Below are 17260 nucleotides of genomic sequence, written 5' to 3' on the forward strand. Positions count from 1 at the left end.
TTATGAATTAGGATTTTAAACTCTTAGGAATAACAATTTCAATCTAAATGCCTAATACTAGCACCTGCAGATGAACGTCATCAGGGCAGTGTTCCGGGGCCCAGGAGACAGACACCTCCCCCTTCAAGCAGCTGACCCAGCTGCAAGGACAGAGCTGGGAGCTGAGGGCTGGCCCAGCGCACTCCTGGAGTGGCTCCACAGGCACGGCCAGTAGAGGCACCCACACCTTTGACCAGCTGGTCTGAATTCTGGGGGAAGATCTAGACCTCTGCTGTCCTAGACACTCACCAGCAGCTAAGCAGCCACTGGGGGCTGGGACAGGGGTAGTTCCATTGAGGAAATGCATTTTAAATTATTTAAATGCTAATTTTTTTAAAGCTACTGAAAAACTTTTATGTATGTTTAGAACAACTTGAATAAAACAATCTACTTTTTCAACGGCAAACTTTATAAAATCTACATACTGATCAAGTATTTCTGAGGAAAAGTTGGCATCCAGGGAGTTCCCTGGTGGCCTAGCAGTTAAGGACTAGGCATTGTCATTGCTGTGGCTCAGGTTTAGCCCCTAGCCTGGAACTTCCACATGCCATGGGACAAGTGGAAAAAAAAAAAGTTCGCATTCAAACAGATTTGCCTGTAAATGTAAAACACATACCAGAGTTCCAAGACTTAGTATGAACAAAAAGTAAAAGTAAAATACCTCATTAATGAATTTCTATATTGGTTAAATACTAATATAATTAATATTTTGGATATATTTAGTATATTGCATTGGGAAATTAATTTCACCTTTTTAAAAACTTTTTTAAGGTGGCTACTAGAAAACTTTTGCACTATATTTTTATTGGACATTGCTACTCTGTCAAATAAACAGGAGAAACCTCAGGCCTCCTTTCAGATGAGTAGCTGAATCTAGACGGAAGAAGTATTTTACCTCTGATCTTGTTTCTTTTCTTGTCTAACTTGGACCCTACTTCCTAGTCCCTCAAATAACGCTCTGCTTTCATTTGATGAAATCTGTTTTGCTGACTAAATGTCTGATGTAGCTCATGTTGAAATGTCTGATAAGACTAACTCTGCAGGAAGTATTTGCCTGCCCCCAGATGGACCCAAATCTAGGAGTAAAGCAGACTTTCTGGGGCTGCAGTGCTCTCATCATCCTCCCAGGCCAGTGAAAATAAAACCGAGCCTGCAAGCTCTCCCCTGCACCCTGGCCCAGTTCCCTCAGCACCCTGCACACAACTGCAGATACCACTGCATGCAAACCACCTCACAAGTACTGACAGGTGCACACCACTGCACACCTGGCCCCCTTCTTGGCATCAGGGACAGAAGTGGACATAAACTCCTTTCTCTGGGGAGATTTTGGACTGGAATCTAGATGACTCTTAAGAAAGGTCTGTGCGCTCTCAAAATGCTATCAAGTAAATAAAAGGCCAGCATAGGTGTCCAGCGTGCTGACGTCTGGAATCACCGTCACCACCACACCCCCCCAACCCCGGGCCAGGCCAGTTGAGACTGGCCGGGAACATGGCTTAGAGGAGCCTGACAACATTCTGGTTACTGAGACTGTCTTTCAGTCACCACCTAGTAGCTATCACCCTCCTGCTTTGTGACTGGGTTCCACATCTGGCAAGCAGTGGCAATAACCCATGTCGAGGGCCTAGAACAGTGTCTAAGGACAACAGACAACCATTAGTATGAGCTTAACCATATCACAACTTCACAGCTGAAAAACAAAACTGAAGCTCGTCTGGGTCCGGTGGCTGCACAAAAGGACACCTGGCCCATACATGGCAGAGGCAGGACTCAATCAGGTATATAGGGAACCAGCACCCAAATCCAAACCACCAGGTTTAAGTCCCTAAAATCAAAGTCATTCTGACTCCACTTTAATTATATCTAGTGACAGGTAACAGGACTGATGGGGGTTTTCACTAGTCTGCACTTAGGCTTTTAAACATGGGAAAAGCTATCTAATGTCGTCCATGAGAAAAATATAAATTAAAACTACATTAAGATACCACTTTTCACCCATCAAATTTAAAACTGTGCAAACATACTGTATTGTATCATACTGGCTGGCCTGCTGTGAAAGCCACTCTCACCCACAGCTGGTTGACAAACACATTTGTACGGCCTCTTTGAGAGGGGAGTACAGAGACATCTATCACACTTAACAAACGCGGGTGCCCTTGGACTGCAGCCCCACCTCCAGACACTTATCCTCAGATATGTGAGATGATTGATGCTCCTGACTAACAGAAAGAGACTAGTAATAACCTCCTAAAGGTCATCAAGAGAAATCTAGTGATTAAATGTCTATATACCCATACCAGGAAATACTGTCTAGCACACACAAGCTCACACACAAAATAATGGAGAAGCTCTTCACATAACAAAAGGAACCAAAAATGGATCAGTAAGTGGAAGAAGCATGGGGTAAATGTCTTAAAGTTGTTAAAGCCCATGCTCTCCCCAATACACCACCCCTAAGAAAGAATGCTAGGCCTCAGAGCATTTATTTTCTGAACTAAGGCACTCAGATCAACCATCAACCATCTAGTTATTATTCCCTTCCTCCCAACACCATAAAGCAAACTTCAACAGAGCCCCCAGATCGCCAGACAAGAATGACAGTGTGTACCTAAACTAAGATTTACTACCTCTTGGCTCTTCCTCTCTTCAAAGCAGAGTAAAAAAACACCTGAAATGTACACTTTTTTTTTTTTTTGGAATGCCTACAGATTATGGCTAAGCCTTTTAGTATTTTTAACATGAAAATATGCCAAAAATTCTGTGATTTTTGTTTTTAAAGACAACAATTTAAAGCTAGCCATATCCCTGTGCAGCACAGCTTGAAGCAAGTGAAAAACCAGCCTAAACCAAATCAATGAGGGTCTCAGCTCTACATTTCCTCCTCCACCACCACACAAAGTGGAGAAGCAGAGTCCAAAAAAAATTCAGCAACCTCAGTATGCATCAGAAGAGTCACAATCAGAGAAATTTTAGCAGTTAATAATCCACAGCCTTAAAAATGTATTTCAGCTGCTGTGCTGAGACAGGAAGTGCTCACACAATTATTCATTGAGGGAACAATTCAAAGTGTGGAAAAATGTAGTGGGAAAGCAAATGTATGATTTTAAACACATATTTACGTATATGCCTAAGTGTTTCAAGGATAGCTATACAGGAATAGCTGTCATGGCTCAGCAGTAATGAACCTAACACCTATAAAGACATGGGTTCAATCCCTGGCCTTGATCAGAGGCTTAAGAATCCAGTACTGCCATAAGCTGTGGTACAGGTTGCAGACGCAGCTTGGATCTGGCATGGCTGTGATGTAGGCCGGCAGCTACAACTCCCAATTTGACCCCTAGCCTGGGAACTTCCATATGCCATGGGCGAGGCCTTATAAAGACCAAAAAAGAAAGTATAGCTGTACAAAAAACAGTAACAATACTTCCCACTGGGAAGAGGAAGAAGTTAAGGCCCAATTTTGAAAAAAAAATTTTATTGGATTACATTTGATTTACAATGTTGTGTTTCAGGTGTAAAGACCCAATATTCAATATTCAGAAATCTTTTACCATATGCAGAGATATGTTTTAAAAATAAATATTAGCCATTAAAACTTGTCCCTCTTTTTTAGGGGGGCCATGTCCACAGCATGTGCAAGTTCCCAGGCCAGGGATTGAACCTGCATCACAGCAGCAGCCCAAGCCACTGCAGTGACAATGCTGGATCCTTAACCTGCTGCACAGGAACACTTCAAAACTTGTCTCTCTTTTTTAAGTGACTAAAATAAATGATTCACCTTAAAGCGCTCACTGTTACACTTTAATACAAAATAGATGTGTATTCACGGCAAAAAAAGCCAATGGCCTAAGAGAAGTTCAGAGAAATTTATTTTCTACAATTTTAAAACTATTTTAGGAGTTCCCTGGTGGCCTAGAGTTAAGGATTCAGCATTGCCATTGCTGTGGCATGGGTTTGATCCCTAGCCCAGGAATTTCTGCATTCTGTGGGCACAGGAAAACAAACAACTATTTTAGTAACAGTTAAGTGTTCCTTAAATCCAAGTAATGACTGAATGCCTCACATTTCAAACTTATTAGAACTTAACATTAAGCTTTTTTTTTTTTCATTTTTATTCATTTATTTTGTTGTTGTTGAACTGTCTGTATATTTTGGAGATTAAGCCCTTGTCGGTTGCAACGTTTGCAACTGTTTTTCCCATTCCGTTGGCTGTCTTTTTGGTATTTTTTTTTTTCTGTTCTTTTTAGGGCTGCACCCACAGCATATGTAGGTTCCCAGGCTAGGGGTCAAATTGGAGGTGTAGTTGCAGGCCTATGCCACAGCCACAGCAATTCCAGATCCTTAATCCACTGAGCAAGGCCAGGGATAGAACCCTGTGTCCTCATGGATACTAGCAGATTTGTTCCTGTTGAGCCGTGAGGGGAACTCCTGTTTTTTTTTGTTGTTGTTTTTTTAATTAAAAAAAAAAAAAACAATGCACAGACACAAAAACCCCACAGATTACATCTATGTGGCCTGATTTTTAAACAAGTCCAACAGACCAGATATGAATACAAAGTAAATGCCTTTCTAGAATAAGGCAAAGTATACTTCTAGCCTACATGTTTAATATGAACCAGCCAACTGACTTTGGGCTGAAAGAATGAAAATGAAACAGAATGAGAACTTTCCAATGAGACAGAATTTAACAGGTTTAAAACCTTATCATGTATTAATTCCTACCTCTTTCAATTTTAAAATAAAATTTTGTAGGCAGAAATTTTATGGTAGACATGTCATGAATTTTAGAATTTATTCTAAGAAAAGCTGGATTAGGAATAAAGATCAATCACCTGATAAAGTAAAATTTGGAGTACGGCTCACTTGCCACAAAATGTTTCTGTTTTTCTATAGCAAACTTTTTGCAACACATTAAACTATAGATACCCTTAATAAAGTAACATTACAAACTGCAGTCAAGGAGTTCCTGCTGTGGTGCAACGGGATCAGTGGTGTCTGGAGAGCTGGGACACAGGTTCAATCCTTAGCCTGGCACAGTGGCATTGCTGCAGTTGTGGCAACAGTTGAGACGGCAGCTTGGATCTGATCCCTGGCCCTGGAACTCCATAAGCCATGAGTGGCCGAAAAAGAAAAAAGAAAGGAACTGCAGTCAAATCTCACCCCTAGAAGATAACATAGGAGAAAATCCAGATGACTCTCAGTACGGTGATGACTTCAGAGGTAACACCACCAAAGGCAGGATCCATGAAAGAAATAACTGATAGTCTAGACTGCATTAAAATGAAAACTTCTGCTATGAAATACAATGTTAAAAAGAATGAAAAGACAAGCCACAGGCTGGGAGAAAATATTTGGAAAAAAACCTGACAAAAGACTATTATCCAAAACACACAAAGAACTCTTAAAACTCAACAATGAGAAAAAAAATCAACCCAATTAAAAAGTGGGGCAAAAAAAATCTGAACAACAATCTCACCAAAGACTTAATGGATGGCAAAAGAACAACATAGAGGTATTCCCATCATACATCATTAGGGATATGCAAATTAAACAAGATACTACTACACACCTGTAAGAATGACAACATCAGGAGTTCCTGTCGTGGCGCAGTGGTTAACAAATCCGACTAGGAACCATGAGGTTGCGGGTTCGATCCCTGCCCTTGCTCAGTGGGTTAACGATTCGGCGTTGCAGTGAGCTGTGGTGTAGGTTGCAGACGCGGCTCGGATCCCGCGTTGCTGTGGCTCTGGTGTAGGCTGGTGGCTACAGCTCTGATTCAACCCCTAACCTGGGAATCTCCATATGCCGCGGGAGCAGCCCAAGACCAAGAAATAGCAAAAAGACCAAAAAAAAAAAAAAAAAAAGAATGACAACATCAAATGCTGGCAAGGACAAGAAGCAATGGGAACTTTCATTTGCTGCTGGTGGTTTAGCCACTTTGGAGACTCTCACCCTATGATCCAAGAATCACACTCACTGGTACTTATCCAAGGGAGTTAAAAACCAATGTTTACACACAACCCTAAACATGATGTTTTATAGCAGCTTTATTTATAACTGCCAAAACTTGGAGGCAACCAGGATGCCCTTCTGTAGGTGAACAGATAAACTGGTGCATCCAGAAATGGGATATTATTCAGCATTTTTAAAAAATGAACTATCAAGCCATAAAAAAGACATGGAAGAATCTTAAATGAATACTGCTTAGTCAGTGAGAGAGGCCAATCTGCTAAGGTTACATCTTATATGATTCCAACTCTATGTATGACATTCTGGAGAACACAAAACTACGGAGACAGTAAAAAGATCACTGGTTGTGGGGAGGGGTAAATTGGCAGAGCAGAGGATTTTTAGGGCAGTGAAACTACTCTGTATGACACCAATGGTGAATTTGTGTCATTATAAACTTGTCTAAACCCATGGAATGTACAACACCAAGAAGAACCCAAATATTAACTATGGACTTTGGATGAAAATGATGTATTAATGGTGTTCATTGATTTTAATAAATGGGATGTTGATAGCACCAGGGGAGCTGAGGAGGTGTGGGGGCAGGGTATACAGAACTATCAGTATTTTTCCACTCAGTTTTGCTGGGTACCAAAAAAAAAAAAAATTATATTAAAACACACAAACACAATACACAGTTAGAAAAAAAAGTACAGATAATTCTGTACACTTTAAGATCAGGGAAAAAAGTTTAACAAATGTATTATTAATGGATGAATCTAGGTAGTATACATGTGGATGTTCAATCTCCCATCCTTCCCTGTTAGAAATTTAATTTAAGAGGAAAAGAAAGGCTTTAGGATTCATTAGGAGAAATGGAAGCAAAACACAGAATCAATTTTAAAATTTTAAGAGTACATTCAGAAAAATATTGCTCATGTTTGATGAACAAGTTATTTACAGATTTAAACAACAATCACATTTAAACTGCATATAAATTCTCAACATGTTTAAGAGAGTTGCTGTTTAGAGTAACCACAAAATTTTGAGATTTAAAGAATTATTAGGGTGAACACTAATACTACCAAAAAGTGATTTCTGAAAGACACTTAGGGTAGGGACCGTATTTATATGCTTAATCAAAGGCATTTAACTCCTATTAAAAAAAATTACCTATCAAGGTGAAACAATTTCAGTAACAAGAGAAATTATTTAGAACCAAATGGGAAAGAAACAATCTTGTGAACTATTTAAAGTCCTGAGAAGAAACAGAGCACCACTAACTTTCATAGCAGGTTTAACAGCAACAGGAGCTTCCAAACATTTAACAAAAAAGGAATTTTATGGCCACCGTCATTTTAAAAATAAAATAAAGAGCTGAATTTCTGACCTAAATTTCATTGCACATGCAAAAGAATACGGCTCTGGAAAGGAGGGTGGGGGTGGGGGTGGGGGTGGGGTGGAGGGGCGCGTGTGTAATACATACAGGATCCACCTGGGATCCTTTTTAATTAAAAAATTCTAAACATTCCAGGCATATCTCTGAACTGGTAAGGCCAGAATCGCTCCAATTTCTGTATAAAGGACATCTGCCCTCTTTCTCTTAGCAAAGGTTTAAACAAAGGTTAAGGTTTGTTTCTTATCCAAGCAAGTATTTAGCCCACTTAGTATGTTGCCGTGGTCACCGAAAGCTTTTGCTCTCCCAGGCAGGTCGATACGGCCCCCAAAGCAAGTCTTGCGGGGCCGCCGACTCTCCGCGCGGAGCGACGGCCCAAGGACCCGCGCAGCCTCCACTGGGCAGGCAGGTCCACCTCCGCAGCAAGGCCACAGCCTGAAGCCAGCCTCGGAGGTGCTCCGGATGCGCGCCCTGCGCCCTCCCACCTCTCGGGGCTGCGCCCGCGTTCCCGAACCCGCGGGGGACGGGGGAGGGTGTCCGGCGAGGACGCCGGGTTCAGTGACTACTAATGTGGTGGCGGGGGAGGGGGGGGGGTCACCAGGAACCACGGCGGCTAGCCCCCGACCAGCCTCAGGAGCCTAATCGGCCGCGCGGCCCCAGCCTCACCTGCCCGCTCCCCCACCTGCGCCCCCACCCCTCGCCCCCTCACCTGCGCCGCGGCGGCAGCGGGGGCAGCAGCCGACGGCGGCCCTCCTGGCAGGCCCTCTTCCTCCTCGGGGGGCTCATCCAGAAGCACCCGGCTCCTGCCCAGCTTCCACATGCTCCGGGGCGGGCTTCAGCGTCCGTGCGTCCCTGCGTCCGTGCGCGCCCCTCCTCAGCTGGCCCGCAGAGCGGACGGACTCGGGCTGCGGCTCCTGCAAGGACCGGACGCGGCTAGTGGGGTCGGGTGGGGCGGGGCCGGGCTGCGGGGCGGGCCCACCCTCCAGGACCCAGCCCACCTCACCCCTACCCCTCCCCGGGCCGGGCCCCCATAACTCCCAGACCGGACCATCCCCCAGCCCAGAACCCGGCCTATCCTCAACAACACCCCACCCCGCACCCCGCCAGGACTAGGTTCCCGTGCCCAACCAGACCCACCATCCGCCTGGGACCAGACCCACCTCTAGACCAGGCCACATCCCTGGGGCCCCCATTCCCCCAGCTCGCTGCGCCCCCAGGACACCGCCCCCCGGCCAAGCCCCGCCCCCTGCCCGGCCCCCAGGACGGGGCTCCTCCTTCTCTAGCGAGGTCCCCGCCCCCACATCCACCCCACGAGGTCCTTACCTCGGCCCCCCAACCCCGAGCTGACCTGTCCCTCACCTTCCACTCCAGGATCAACCCTCACCGGGGTCCCTTCACCTGGCCCCCACTTATCTCGGACCTCCCCCGCTCACCCCTCCCGGTCCGACCCCCCCTCACCCCTTACTCCCCACCCGGGTTCCCCCTCACCACCCTGAGGTGAGGTCCTCACCTCTCACCCCTCACCCCGCGGTGGGGCGGGGCCAGGTCCTCCGGGGCGGAGGCGCGGGGGGCAGGGCGGCCCGGTGGTCGGGTCACCATGACGACTGCCGCAGGACGCGGAGCGGGCACGGTGCGCAGGCGCACAGCCTTAGGTCCGCGGCTCCAGGGAGCGGTGGGCGGGGCTGGAGGCGGTCCCAGTTCCCGCCCGGGCGCCCCCACCCCCGCGCCGCGCTCTGGGAGCCTGCTATTGAAGAGCAAATGTGCCACATGTGGTGTAATTCACAGGCAATCAAAGGAACTTTGACAGGTAATTTTAACAATCGATAATTGTTACTTTTTCTAGGTAAAATTAAAAAATCGCAGTGAACGTGGCAGCGCCCCCTTCCGAACCCCAGCGCAGGGCGGAGGGGGACACTTTCGAAGCACCCTCTTGCCTGTCACCGAAAGTCAGAAGCAGGAGAGGCACCTCACATGTTCCCAAGTACAAGGTGACTTTTATTTCCTGTCTCATAAAAGAGCCAAACAATAAAATATAAAAAAAATTCAGCTCCATTGTAATCGGGAAAATGCAAATGAACATAAGAGGCCTCCTGTCTAAGTGGTAAACGTTTGCAAAGATGAACCCAGTTTGGAGTACCACGTAGGGAAAAAAAAGCTGCTGGTAGCGTGTAAAGGATACAACACTTTTGGAAGGCATCCATTTGTTAGTATCTATAAAAATTTTAATACGCAAATCCTGGGCCCAGCAAATTAACTTCTATAGAGAAATTTTTACTCCATATAATTTAGTATTTCTTTTTTTTTTTATATAGGGCCACACCTATGGAGGTTCGTAGGCTAGAGGTCTAAATGAGCTGCAGCTGCCTGCCTACGCCACAACCACAGCAAGCCAGATCTGAACCACATCTGCGACCTACACCACAGGTTACGGCAATGCCAGAACCTTAATCCACTGAGCGAGGCCAGCATCGAACCTGCAACCTCATGGTTCCTAGTCAGGTTCACTTCCACTGCGCCACGATGGGAACTCCTAATTTAGTATTTCTTATGTTTTCACACCTAATATGTATTGCTTGAAGAATTTTAAAATACATTTTGTAAAAAGAATCCAGAACTGCAGCCTTCTTTAAACATTTTTTAAAGCTTTGTAACTTTACTACTCTGATAAAAAAAAAAAATCCAGTGTATCTTTACTAGAAGTGATTAGCAGTAAAATATTTTAAATGAAAAAAAACTGCACTTGTTTTGGGAAAAGGCATGCAGGAGCCCCAAGAACAGACCCTGTGGTGACTGGCATGGGGGCCCTTACAGGGTTAGTGGTCTTCTAGTGGTCTTCTAGGAGGTGCTAAGGAGCTGAGTGGGATAAGCCAGATTCTAAACATCAGGCAGCAAGCTTGAAAGCAGAAGGTGGTAAGAAGCCTAGGAATTCTCCCCCTCCCCACATCCATTCCTCAGTGAGTCACACACAGGCACACACACTAGGACCCCAAATATCTCTGGACCCACCAGGCACAAATATTACAAATTGATGTAAAACCACAGAACACCTGATAAAGAATACTCTACCCAGTAGAAATTAAAGAACTCCTTCTTCATAGGAATGTAAGGGCTCATATCTACTGATAGAGAGAGAGAGAGAGAGGGAGATAGGTATACACACACACACTTCAAACCAGGTCAAAATAAGTTTGGCCTTCTGGGTTGGAAAGCCTTCAGGAATAAAAACACTGAATGTAGATGTGGCAAGGGTTTTAGTCTGTACCACCAACACACTATGAATTTATACCCCAGGGTCCATAGAGTACTGTCAAAATAAACACACTGCAAGCACAAACACTGATAAAAGTAAAAAACAAAACAAAACAAAACAAAAAACCCATAAAGTAGAGGTTACAAAACAAAGCCAGGATCCAAACACAGCCCCTTCAAGGTCACTACAAACAAAACATGGAACTGTAACTCAGAACACTTCAGCAAATAACATGGATCCCTTTATTCTCCCAAAGAGAGTACAGAGGTTGTGCCCAACCACTGGCTTCCTTTCCGTCTGGCATATCCGCATTTCTGTGCTTTTAAATTTGTCTTTATAAATTTATCTCTAACCTCCTGCAAATCTAGGCCCATCTGGAATGAGAAGACCTGGCTAACTAAATGCAAAAGCTAAACTCCAGATAATTTAAACAACATTTTGCATTATTCTGAAGAGGGCACGCAGGTGCAGCCAGCAACCCCAAGCATGGTACCTGAGGCAAGCAGGTGGGAAATGAGTTCTGCATCCTGGCATCTTTAGCACTTCTCAGGAGTTCTAGGAATCTGACCATAATCATTCACTCACTAATTTATGAGTTTTATAAAATTGGCATGCACCTGTTAAAGTGCATAAAAGGGGTACTTTACCAACCCAGCATCACAAAAACACAACTTTTACACAGAAGAATCCCATCCTGGATTTAGAAAGACATGGTTAAAGAACCTTCCATATACTGAGTCCTCTTTGAGGAAGCTACTAATTTTAACCCTAACTGCCCTTATTGGTTGATAGAGTCCTGAAAATTCACTGTCTTAGGAACTCTGTTAACAAAGATCAAGTGTGCCATCCTTGTTTGAAGGCTTCATTTAGTGAGATGTTACTCTAGCAAAATTAGCTTTACAGGAAAATGTGGTCTGGGGCCCCAAAAAAACTTCCTAGCCACAGGAGCTGTTTGTGTGAACTGAGCAGCTTCAGAGATGGTTCTGCACCCCAGAAGGCTGAGCTGAGCAGGGTGGGCAGCTGGACTTGAAATCACAGTATTCAAGTCACGTGGCAACTAAGCTAGGCATCTCTGACAGAGCTTGAACTCCCACGTGCCGTATCAAAGACCTACACAGAAACTCCATCCACCTGCGATTAGTTTGTAGGAAAATCAAGGAAGCAATCACTGATAACCACTGGCAATTGAGGCACTCTGTAAACTGAAAGATCAGTGTGGCCTCACCTTGTGTATAGATCCCTCCCAACCACCTTTCTGTGTGTACGACCCTTAGCTGTAGGTATATGTTACAATGACTCTGTGCCCTCCTACCTTCTCAAATACCTTCCAAGTACATCCTATGGCTAGTGTGGTGCTAGGAACAAAATATGCACCAAGAATTCACTATTTGATCACCAATTCCATTTAACTAGTGTTGACAGACGTGAAACGAAAAACTGTAGCTATGGCTTACTTAGTGCTCCCTTATTTATACCAGGCAGTCACTAGCACTTTATATACATTATCTCATTTAATGGAAAGAATGCAGAATTTGGAGTACAATGACCTGGATTACAATCTTAGTTCTGCTTAAAGGAAAAAAAAAAAATAATAATCAAGTCCTGAAGTCCCCTGGTAGCTCAGCAAGTTAAAGATCTGGCATTGTCACTGCAGCAGCTTGGGTTGCTGCTGTGGTGTGGGATAGATCCCTGGCTCAGGAACTTCTGTATTTTGCAGGTGTGGCCAAAAAACCCCCCAAACCAAAACCAAAGCCTGAAAGGATTTGCACCAAATTTCAATACTGGTTACCTGTAGGAAGTACGCTTGAGAAATGGAGTAAGAAAATTCCATTTTGATTTATGTAGTCATATATATGAATTTTGACACAGAGACATATTGTATATAAATCATATACATTATATAGCTGGTATGTAAGAGGTGTTCAAAAATTACTTGTTGTTTTTAATTTTTAAGAAATTTACTACTCAGAGTTTCTGTCGTGGTGCAGTGGAAATGACTCCAACTAGGAACCATGAGGTTGCAGGTTTGATCCCTGGCCTCGCCCAGCGGGTTAAGGATTTGTCATTGCTGTGAGCTGTGGTATAGGTCACAGATGCGGCTTGATCTGGCGTTGCTGTGGCTCTGGCGTAGGTTGGCAGCTGTAGTTCCATTCGACCTCTAGCCTGGGAACCTCCATATACCACGGGTGCAGCCCTAAAAAGGAAAAAAAAAAAAGAAATTTACTACTCTTTAAAACATAAACAATTTACACATTGAAACAAACTAATGATTGATTTGTTCTAATTTATCTTCTTTTTCATGTTAAAACCCTATAATAACCTCAGTGACTATATCCAAATGTATACATAATGATGGTGAAAAATGTAAAAGCTCACATTCCTGCAATGAAACATAATTGTACAGAATAAATATTACTAACAATTACATGTATACTTATGGGAAATTCATGTTTTTGTACTTTTCTATGTTTTTCTTTCTTTTTTTTTTTTTGTCTTTTTGTCTTTTCTAGGGCCACACTTGTGGCATATGGAGGTTCCCAGGCTAGGGGTCTAATGGAGCTGTAGCCACCAGCCTATACCAGAGCCACAGCAACACCAGATGCGAGCCACGTCTGCAACCTACACCACAGCTCATAGCAATGCCAGATCCTTTACCCACTGAGCGAGGCCAGGGATCGAACCTGCAGCCTCATGGTTCCTAGTTGGATTTGTTAACCACTGAGCCACGACGGGAATGCCTTTTCTATGTTTTTCAAGGTAAAAAGTTCCTTGGCCAATATACATAGTTCCAATTATTTGAGTTGCCAACTCTGTGACTCTGGGACATCATTTTAGCATTTTGAGCTATTATTCTCCAGTCAGCCAGTAAGAGGAGGTTCACAGATGGGATGAGGAAGGGAGGGCCTGACTTCAGCATAAAGACACAGTATGCACTCGCTGCGATGCTTTGGAAGAGTTCTTGCCTTCTCTGAGTCTGGGGTTTCCAAGTCTTTAACCTGAGCATGACTCCTCTTCCACTTGTAAAGGCCCCAGAAGCATAGCCTCTAACTCACAGCCAGACTGCATCTCTGGATAAATGCAGCACGTGAAGCACATGCCTCTGTGACCTGAGTCTGAGCTCACTTCCTCCTTCCACAAACAAGCCTTCTATGAGGCACACAAACTCTCCCTAACCAACTTGGGCTCCTCCAGAGTCCGATCTTCAGCCTCAGTCCTGCTGGCCTGTGTCACTCAGTCTCAGCAAGACCCCTGCTGGTCAGCTTGTACCTGAGCACCCAGGGGAGTCAGACCACCTGGTCCGCCTTCAGCAAGAATCCCCTGACCCCTGAAGTGTCCTCTGCATGACTTTCCACCCTGACTCTACCCCACTCCTGGGCAGTAATCCCCATGGAGACGCCCCATCTTTAGCCAACCATCCAAATAACTTTTCTTAGAGGTGCTGCAGCTGCCCAGAGACACAGCCTTCATCCCCTCACATTCTGAAAAACAGAAGCACAGAAAACCTGAAACACTCCCACCCGTGGCCCAGCCTCCCTCCCATGAGGGTCCCCCTTGGCCTTCTCCATCCAGGACGCTGACTTTCCCAGGACTGATGGTCACCTCCATTCAAGTTACTAGCTGTCCTCTAGGTCACCAGACCAAAGGCCTGTGCCTTTTAATTTATTCATCTTTCCTTCAAGGAACTAATAGGGTAAATAATACAATAAAATACTGACAGGAGGAATGAATATACTTGCCCACCCACAGCACCTTTATTTTTAAAGCACTTCTGTATCTGCTGTCCCATGTGAATTATTCCCAACATCTTAAATAACAAGCGTATTGTTTATTCTTTTTTTATTTTGTATTGAAGTATGGTGGATTCGTAAGGTGTTCGTTTAAGGTGTACAGCATGGTGATCTGAGTTTTTTTGCAGATTGTATTCCATTATAGGTTATTACAAGATATTGGGCATAATCCCCTATGCTGTATAGTAAATTTTTGTTGCTTACTTTATGTGTAGTAGTTTGTATATTTCCTTTGTACCGTTACAATCATGTTAAGAGGTTGTAGTGTATTTAAATAATTATGTTATATGCTTAAAAAATGTGGAAACTGAAAGTCATCAACGTGCATTTTTAGAGCCTGTAAACTGTAATTCCAGACAAAATAGCAGGGTTAAGCCCTGCAGTCCAGGAATGCAGGCTCCACCAGCTTCCAGTATCTGGGTTTCCTCGTCTCTAGGGCAGGAGTGGCTGCTGGGCGCATCAAGGGCTCATCGATCTGGAGCCCCAGGGTCAGGATCAGAAGCCTGCTGGGCACCCTAAGAGCCAGCCGCTCCAGAATAAAGGGGAGAGGGAGCTGGGGGCAGGTCTGCCCGCGGGCAGAGCAGACGCGGCTTCTGGAGGCTGCACGTCTCCCCCAGGCCAGCCCACCCCGCACCCGCCAGCCGACCCTGCCCAGGCTGGCTGGAAGCAGCAGCTCTGCCTTGGCCCCAAGAAGCGTCCATCTGGGGGTGCCCGGCCCGAGTTCAGGCGCTCCCTCAGTTCCAGGAACGTGCAGACCAGGGGTGGCCGGCTGTAGGGAGGGGTGTCCCGTGCCCCCGCCCCCCGCCCCCCCGCCAGACTCAGGTACCAACTCTGGAATCTATTTCCTGGGCTCCGCCCAGTAAGCCTGCGTCCAGGTCTCAGGTGAAGCGAAGCCGAAGCCGAGACTGTGCGGGTCACCCCGACCGGTCTTCCTCTTCTCCCCGGGGAGGAACAGGCCAGAGAGTGGCGAGCTCCACCTGAGCGCCTTCAGGGTAAGCAGGGATTCGGCCCTTCCTTCCTGTGGGGCGGGGAGGGGGGCGGGTGCTGGACCCTGGACCCAGACTAGGGACCCGCGCGCGCAGGGCACAGGGCGCAGCTTCCCGCACCGCCTTTGGCAGCGACTGCGCGGGGCCAGCGGACCATTTACATTTATAGTCCCACAATTAGCAGATGCACCACACGCACTTACCACGCGCACACACACATCACACACTCTACATACACCTTACACACACTCCCCCCCCACATACAATCCATACACACATGCACACACCACACACACTCCCTCTACACACACACATGCATGGGCACACACCACACATACCAGACACACCTCACACACACTACATACACTCATGCATACACACCTCACACACAGTCCCACACACATGCATGCACGCCCATCACACACATGCGCAGGTACACACTCACGTGCACTGCCAGGCCCCTGCCACCTTCAGGGCCACTGGGGAGAGCCCAGCAGATACACCTTCAGCTGCCGCAGGCTCTGCAGAATCAGTTTCACTGCTCCGCAGTAAATTCCATCTCACCACTGAATTGGTCCATTTTTTTTGGTGTCAAATGGAAGAATTTTAAAGAAGAAACACAGCAGGGCAATGACTGCACAGCCTTCTCAGGAGCTGAGACCCCTGTGCTCTATGAAGGAGCGGAGCCTGACCCCGGTGACCTTGGCCACCCTGCTCCCTGGTGCCCATGAAGGGCAGGTGTCCCATGGGTGGCTGTGTGTCAGGATGCAGCCCTCTTCCCATCCTTCCTTCCTCCTCCTCCCTTCCTTCTTTCTTTTTTAATAATTGTATTTGGAAAGGCTTTTTCTTATGTAATTTGCCTGTCTCTTTTCATTCTGTTTAATAGCAACATATTTCTTATACTGATGTTAAAATAGTGTCTTTTAAAATATTCACTGGGGTTTCTTCTGCTTACAAGGATAATGCACATTCACAACAGGCCACCTGGTAATAAGGAAGAGCACAAAGTAACCAGAAATTATCCAATTTGCAGTAAGTTCCTAATCAAGCGCAGAGGCCTGGCCCCCCACCAAATGCAGGGAATGTGCAGTGCTGTCCCTTTGTGAGGCTCTGCCTGCTAAAACTCTGTCTCCAGGGCCGTCCTCGTGCATCAGATGTGCCTGAGCTGACAGAAGCTCTCAGGCCCTCGGGAATGCTTACCAAACGTCTTTCTGGTTCCTCAAAACAGAGCTGTCCCTTTGCAAGTCGTGTTCCATGTCCTACCTTCTCAAGAAATGGGCTGGAACCAGCCCAGCTCTTACTCCCCCTAGAGTTCCTGGTACCTATGGGACACCAGTAAAGGCCACACAGACACCCCTACTTCTCCCCACCCCCCACAGGCCCCTCCAGTCAGCCCCCTACCTGGAGAATTCACCTACCTCCAAGGCAGATGAGAGGGCATTCCTGACCCTGCAGGCCCTGCTCACAGCTGATTTTCCTCAGTGAACAAGTGGATAACTGCTGCCAGAATTTGGCCTCTGTCTGCTGGTGCCAAATTGAAACAGAGAACATAGAAACAGAGTTTTGGGTAAAGGAGAAAAAAATAGCTTTATTGCTTTGCCAGGCAAAGGAGGGCCACAGCAGGCTAATGCCTTAAAGACTGTGCCCCCGCCCCCTAGAAAGAATTGCAAGGAGTGCACGTGGTGGCCTCGTAATCCTGTGTCTAGCTGGACTGAGAGCCCCTGGAGTTTTATAGTAAAAAGGAGAAAAACAGGTTTTCAAAGAGGAATCAGGATTGGGACAAACATGCATTCTTCTTTCTTTGGGGGAATCTTAGTCATCGAAGCTGGAGTCAGGAGATCTTGGCCTGATC

The 17260-nt window shown here is 45.8% G+C and overlaps 1 protein-coding gene across 5 annotated transcripts in view; it reads right to left on the reverse strand.

Annotated features, from left to right (window-relative positions):
- The window catches only part of TDRP (testis development related protein), a 64554-nt gene extending 47703 nt beyond the window's left edge, over positions 1-16851 (reverse strand). The window contains exons 1-2 of one of the 5 annotated variants that reach the window (XM_047772221.1): positions 16827-16851; positions 8094-8298 (exon numbers count right to left, since the gene is read on the reverse strand). In XM_047772221.1, the coding sequence (XP_047628177.1) occupies positions 8094-8204 (111 nt within the window). In that variant the 5' untranslated portion in view covers positions 8205-8298; positions 16827-16851. The other 4 variants (XM_047772218.1, XM_047772219.1, XM_047772220.1 and 1 more) reach the window with 4 other exon arrangements.
- Positions 16852-17260: the final 409 nt, after the last annotated feature.

This window comes from Phacochoerus africanus, chromosome 3 (assembly GCF_016906955.1).
Source record: "Phacochoerus africanus isolate WHEZ1 chromosome 3, ROS_Pafr_v1, whole genome shotgun sequence".
Taxonomy (NCBI): Eukaryota; Metazoa; Chordata; class Mammalia; order Artiodactyla; family Suidae; genus Phacochoerus; species Phacochoerus africanus.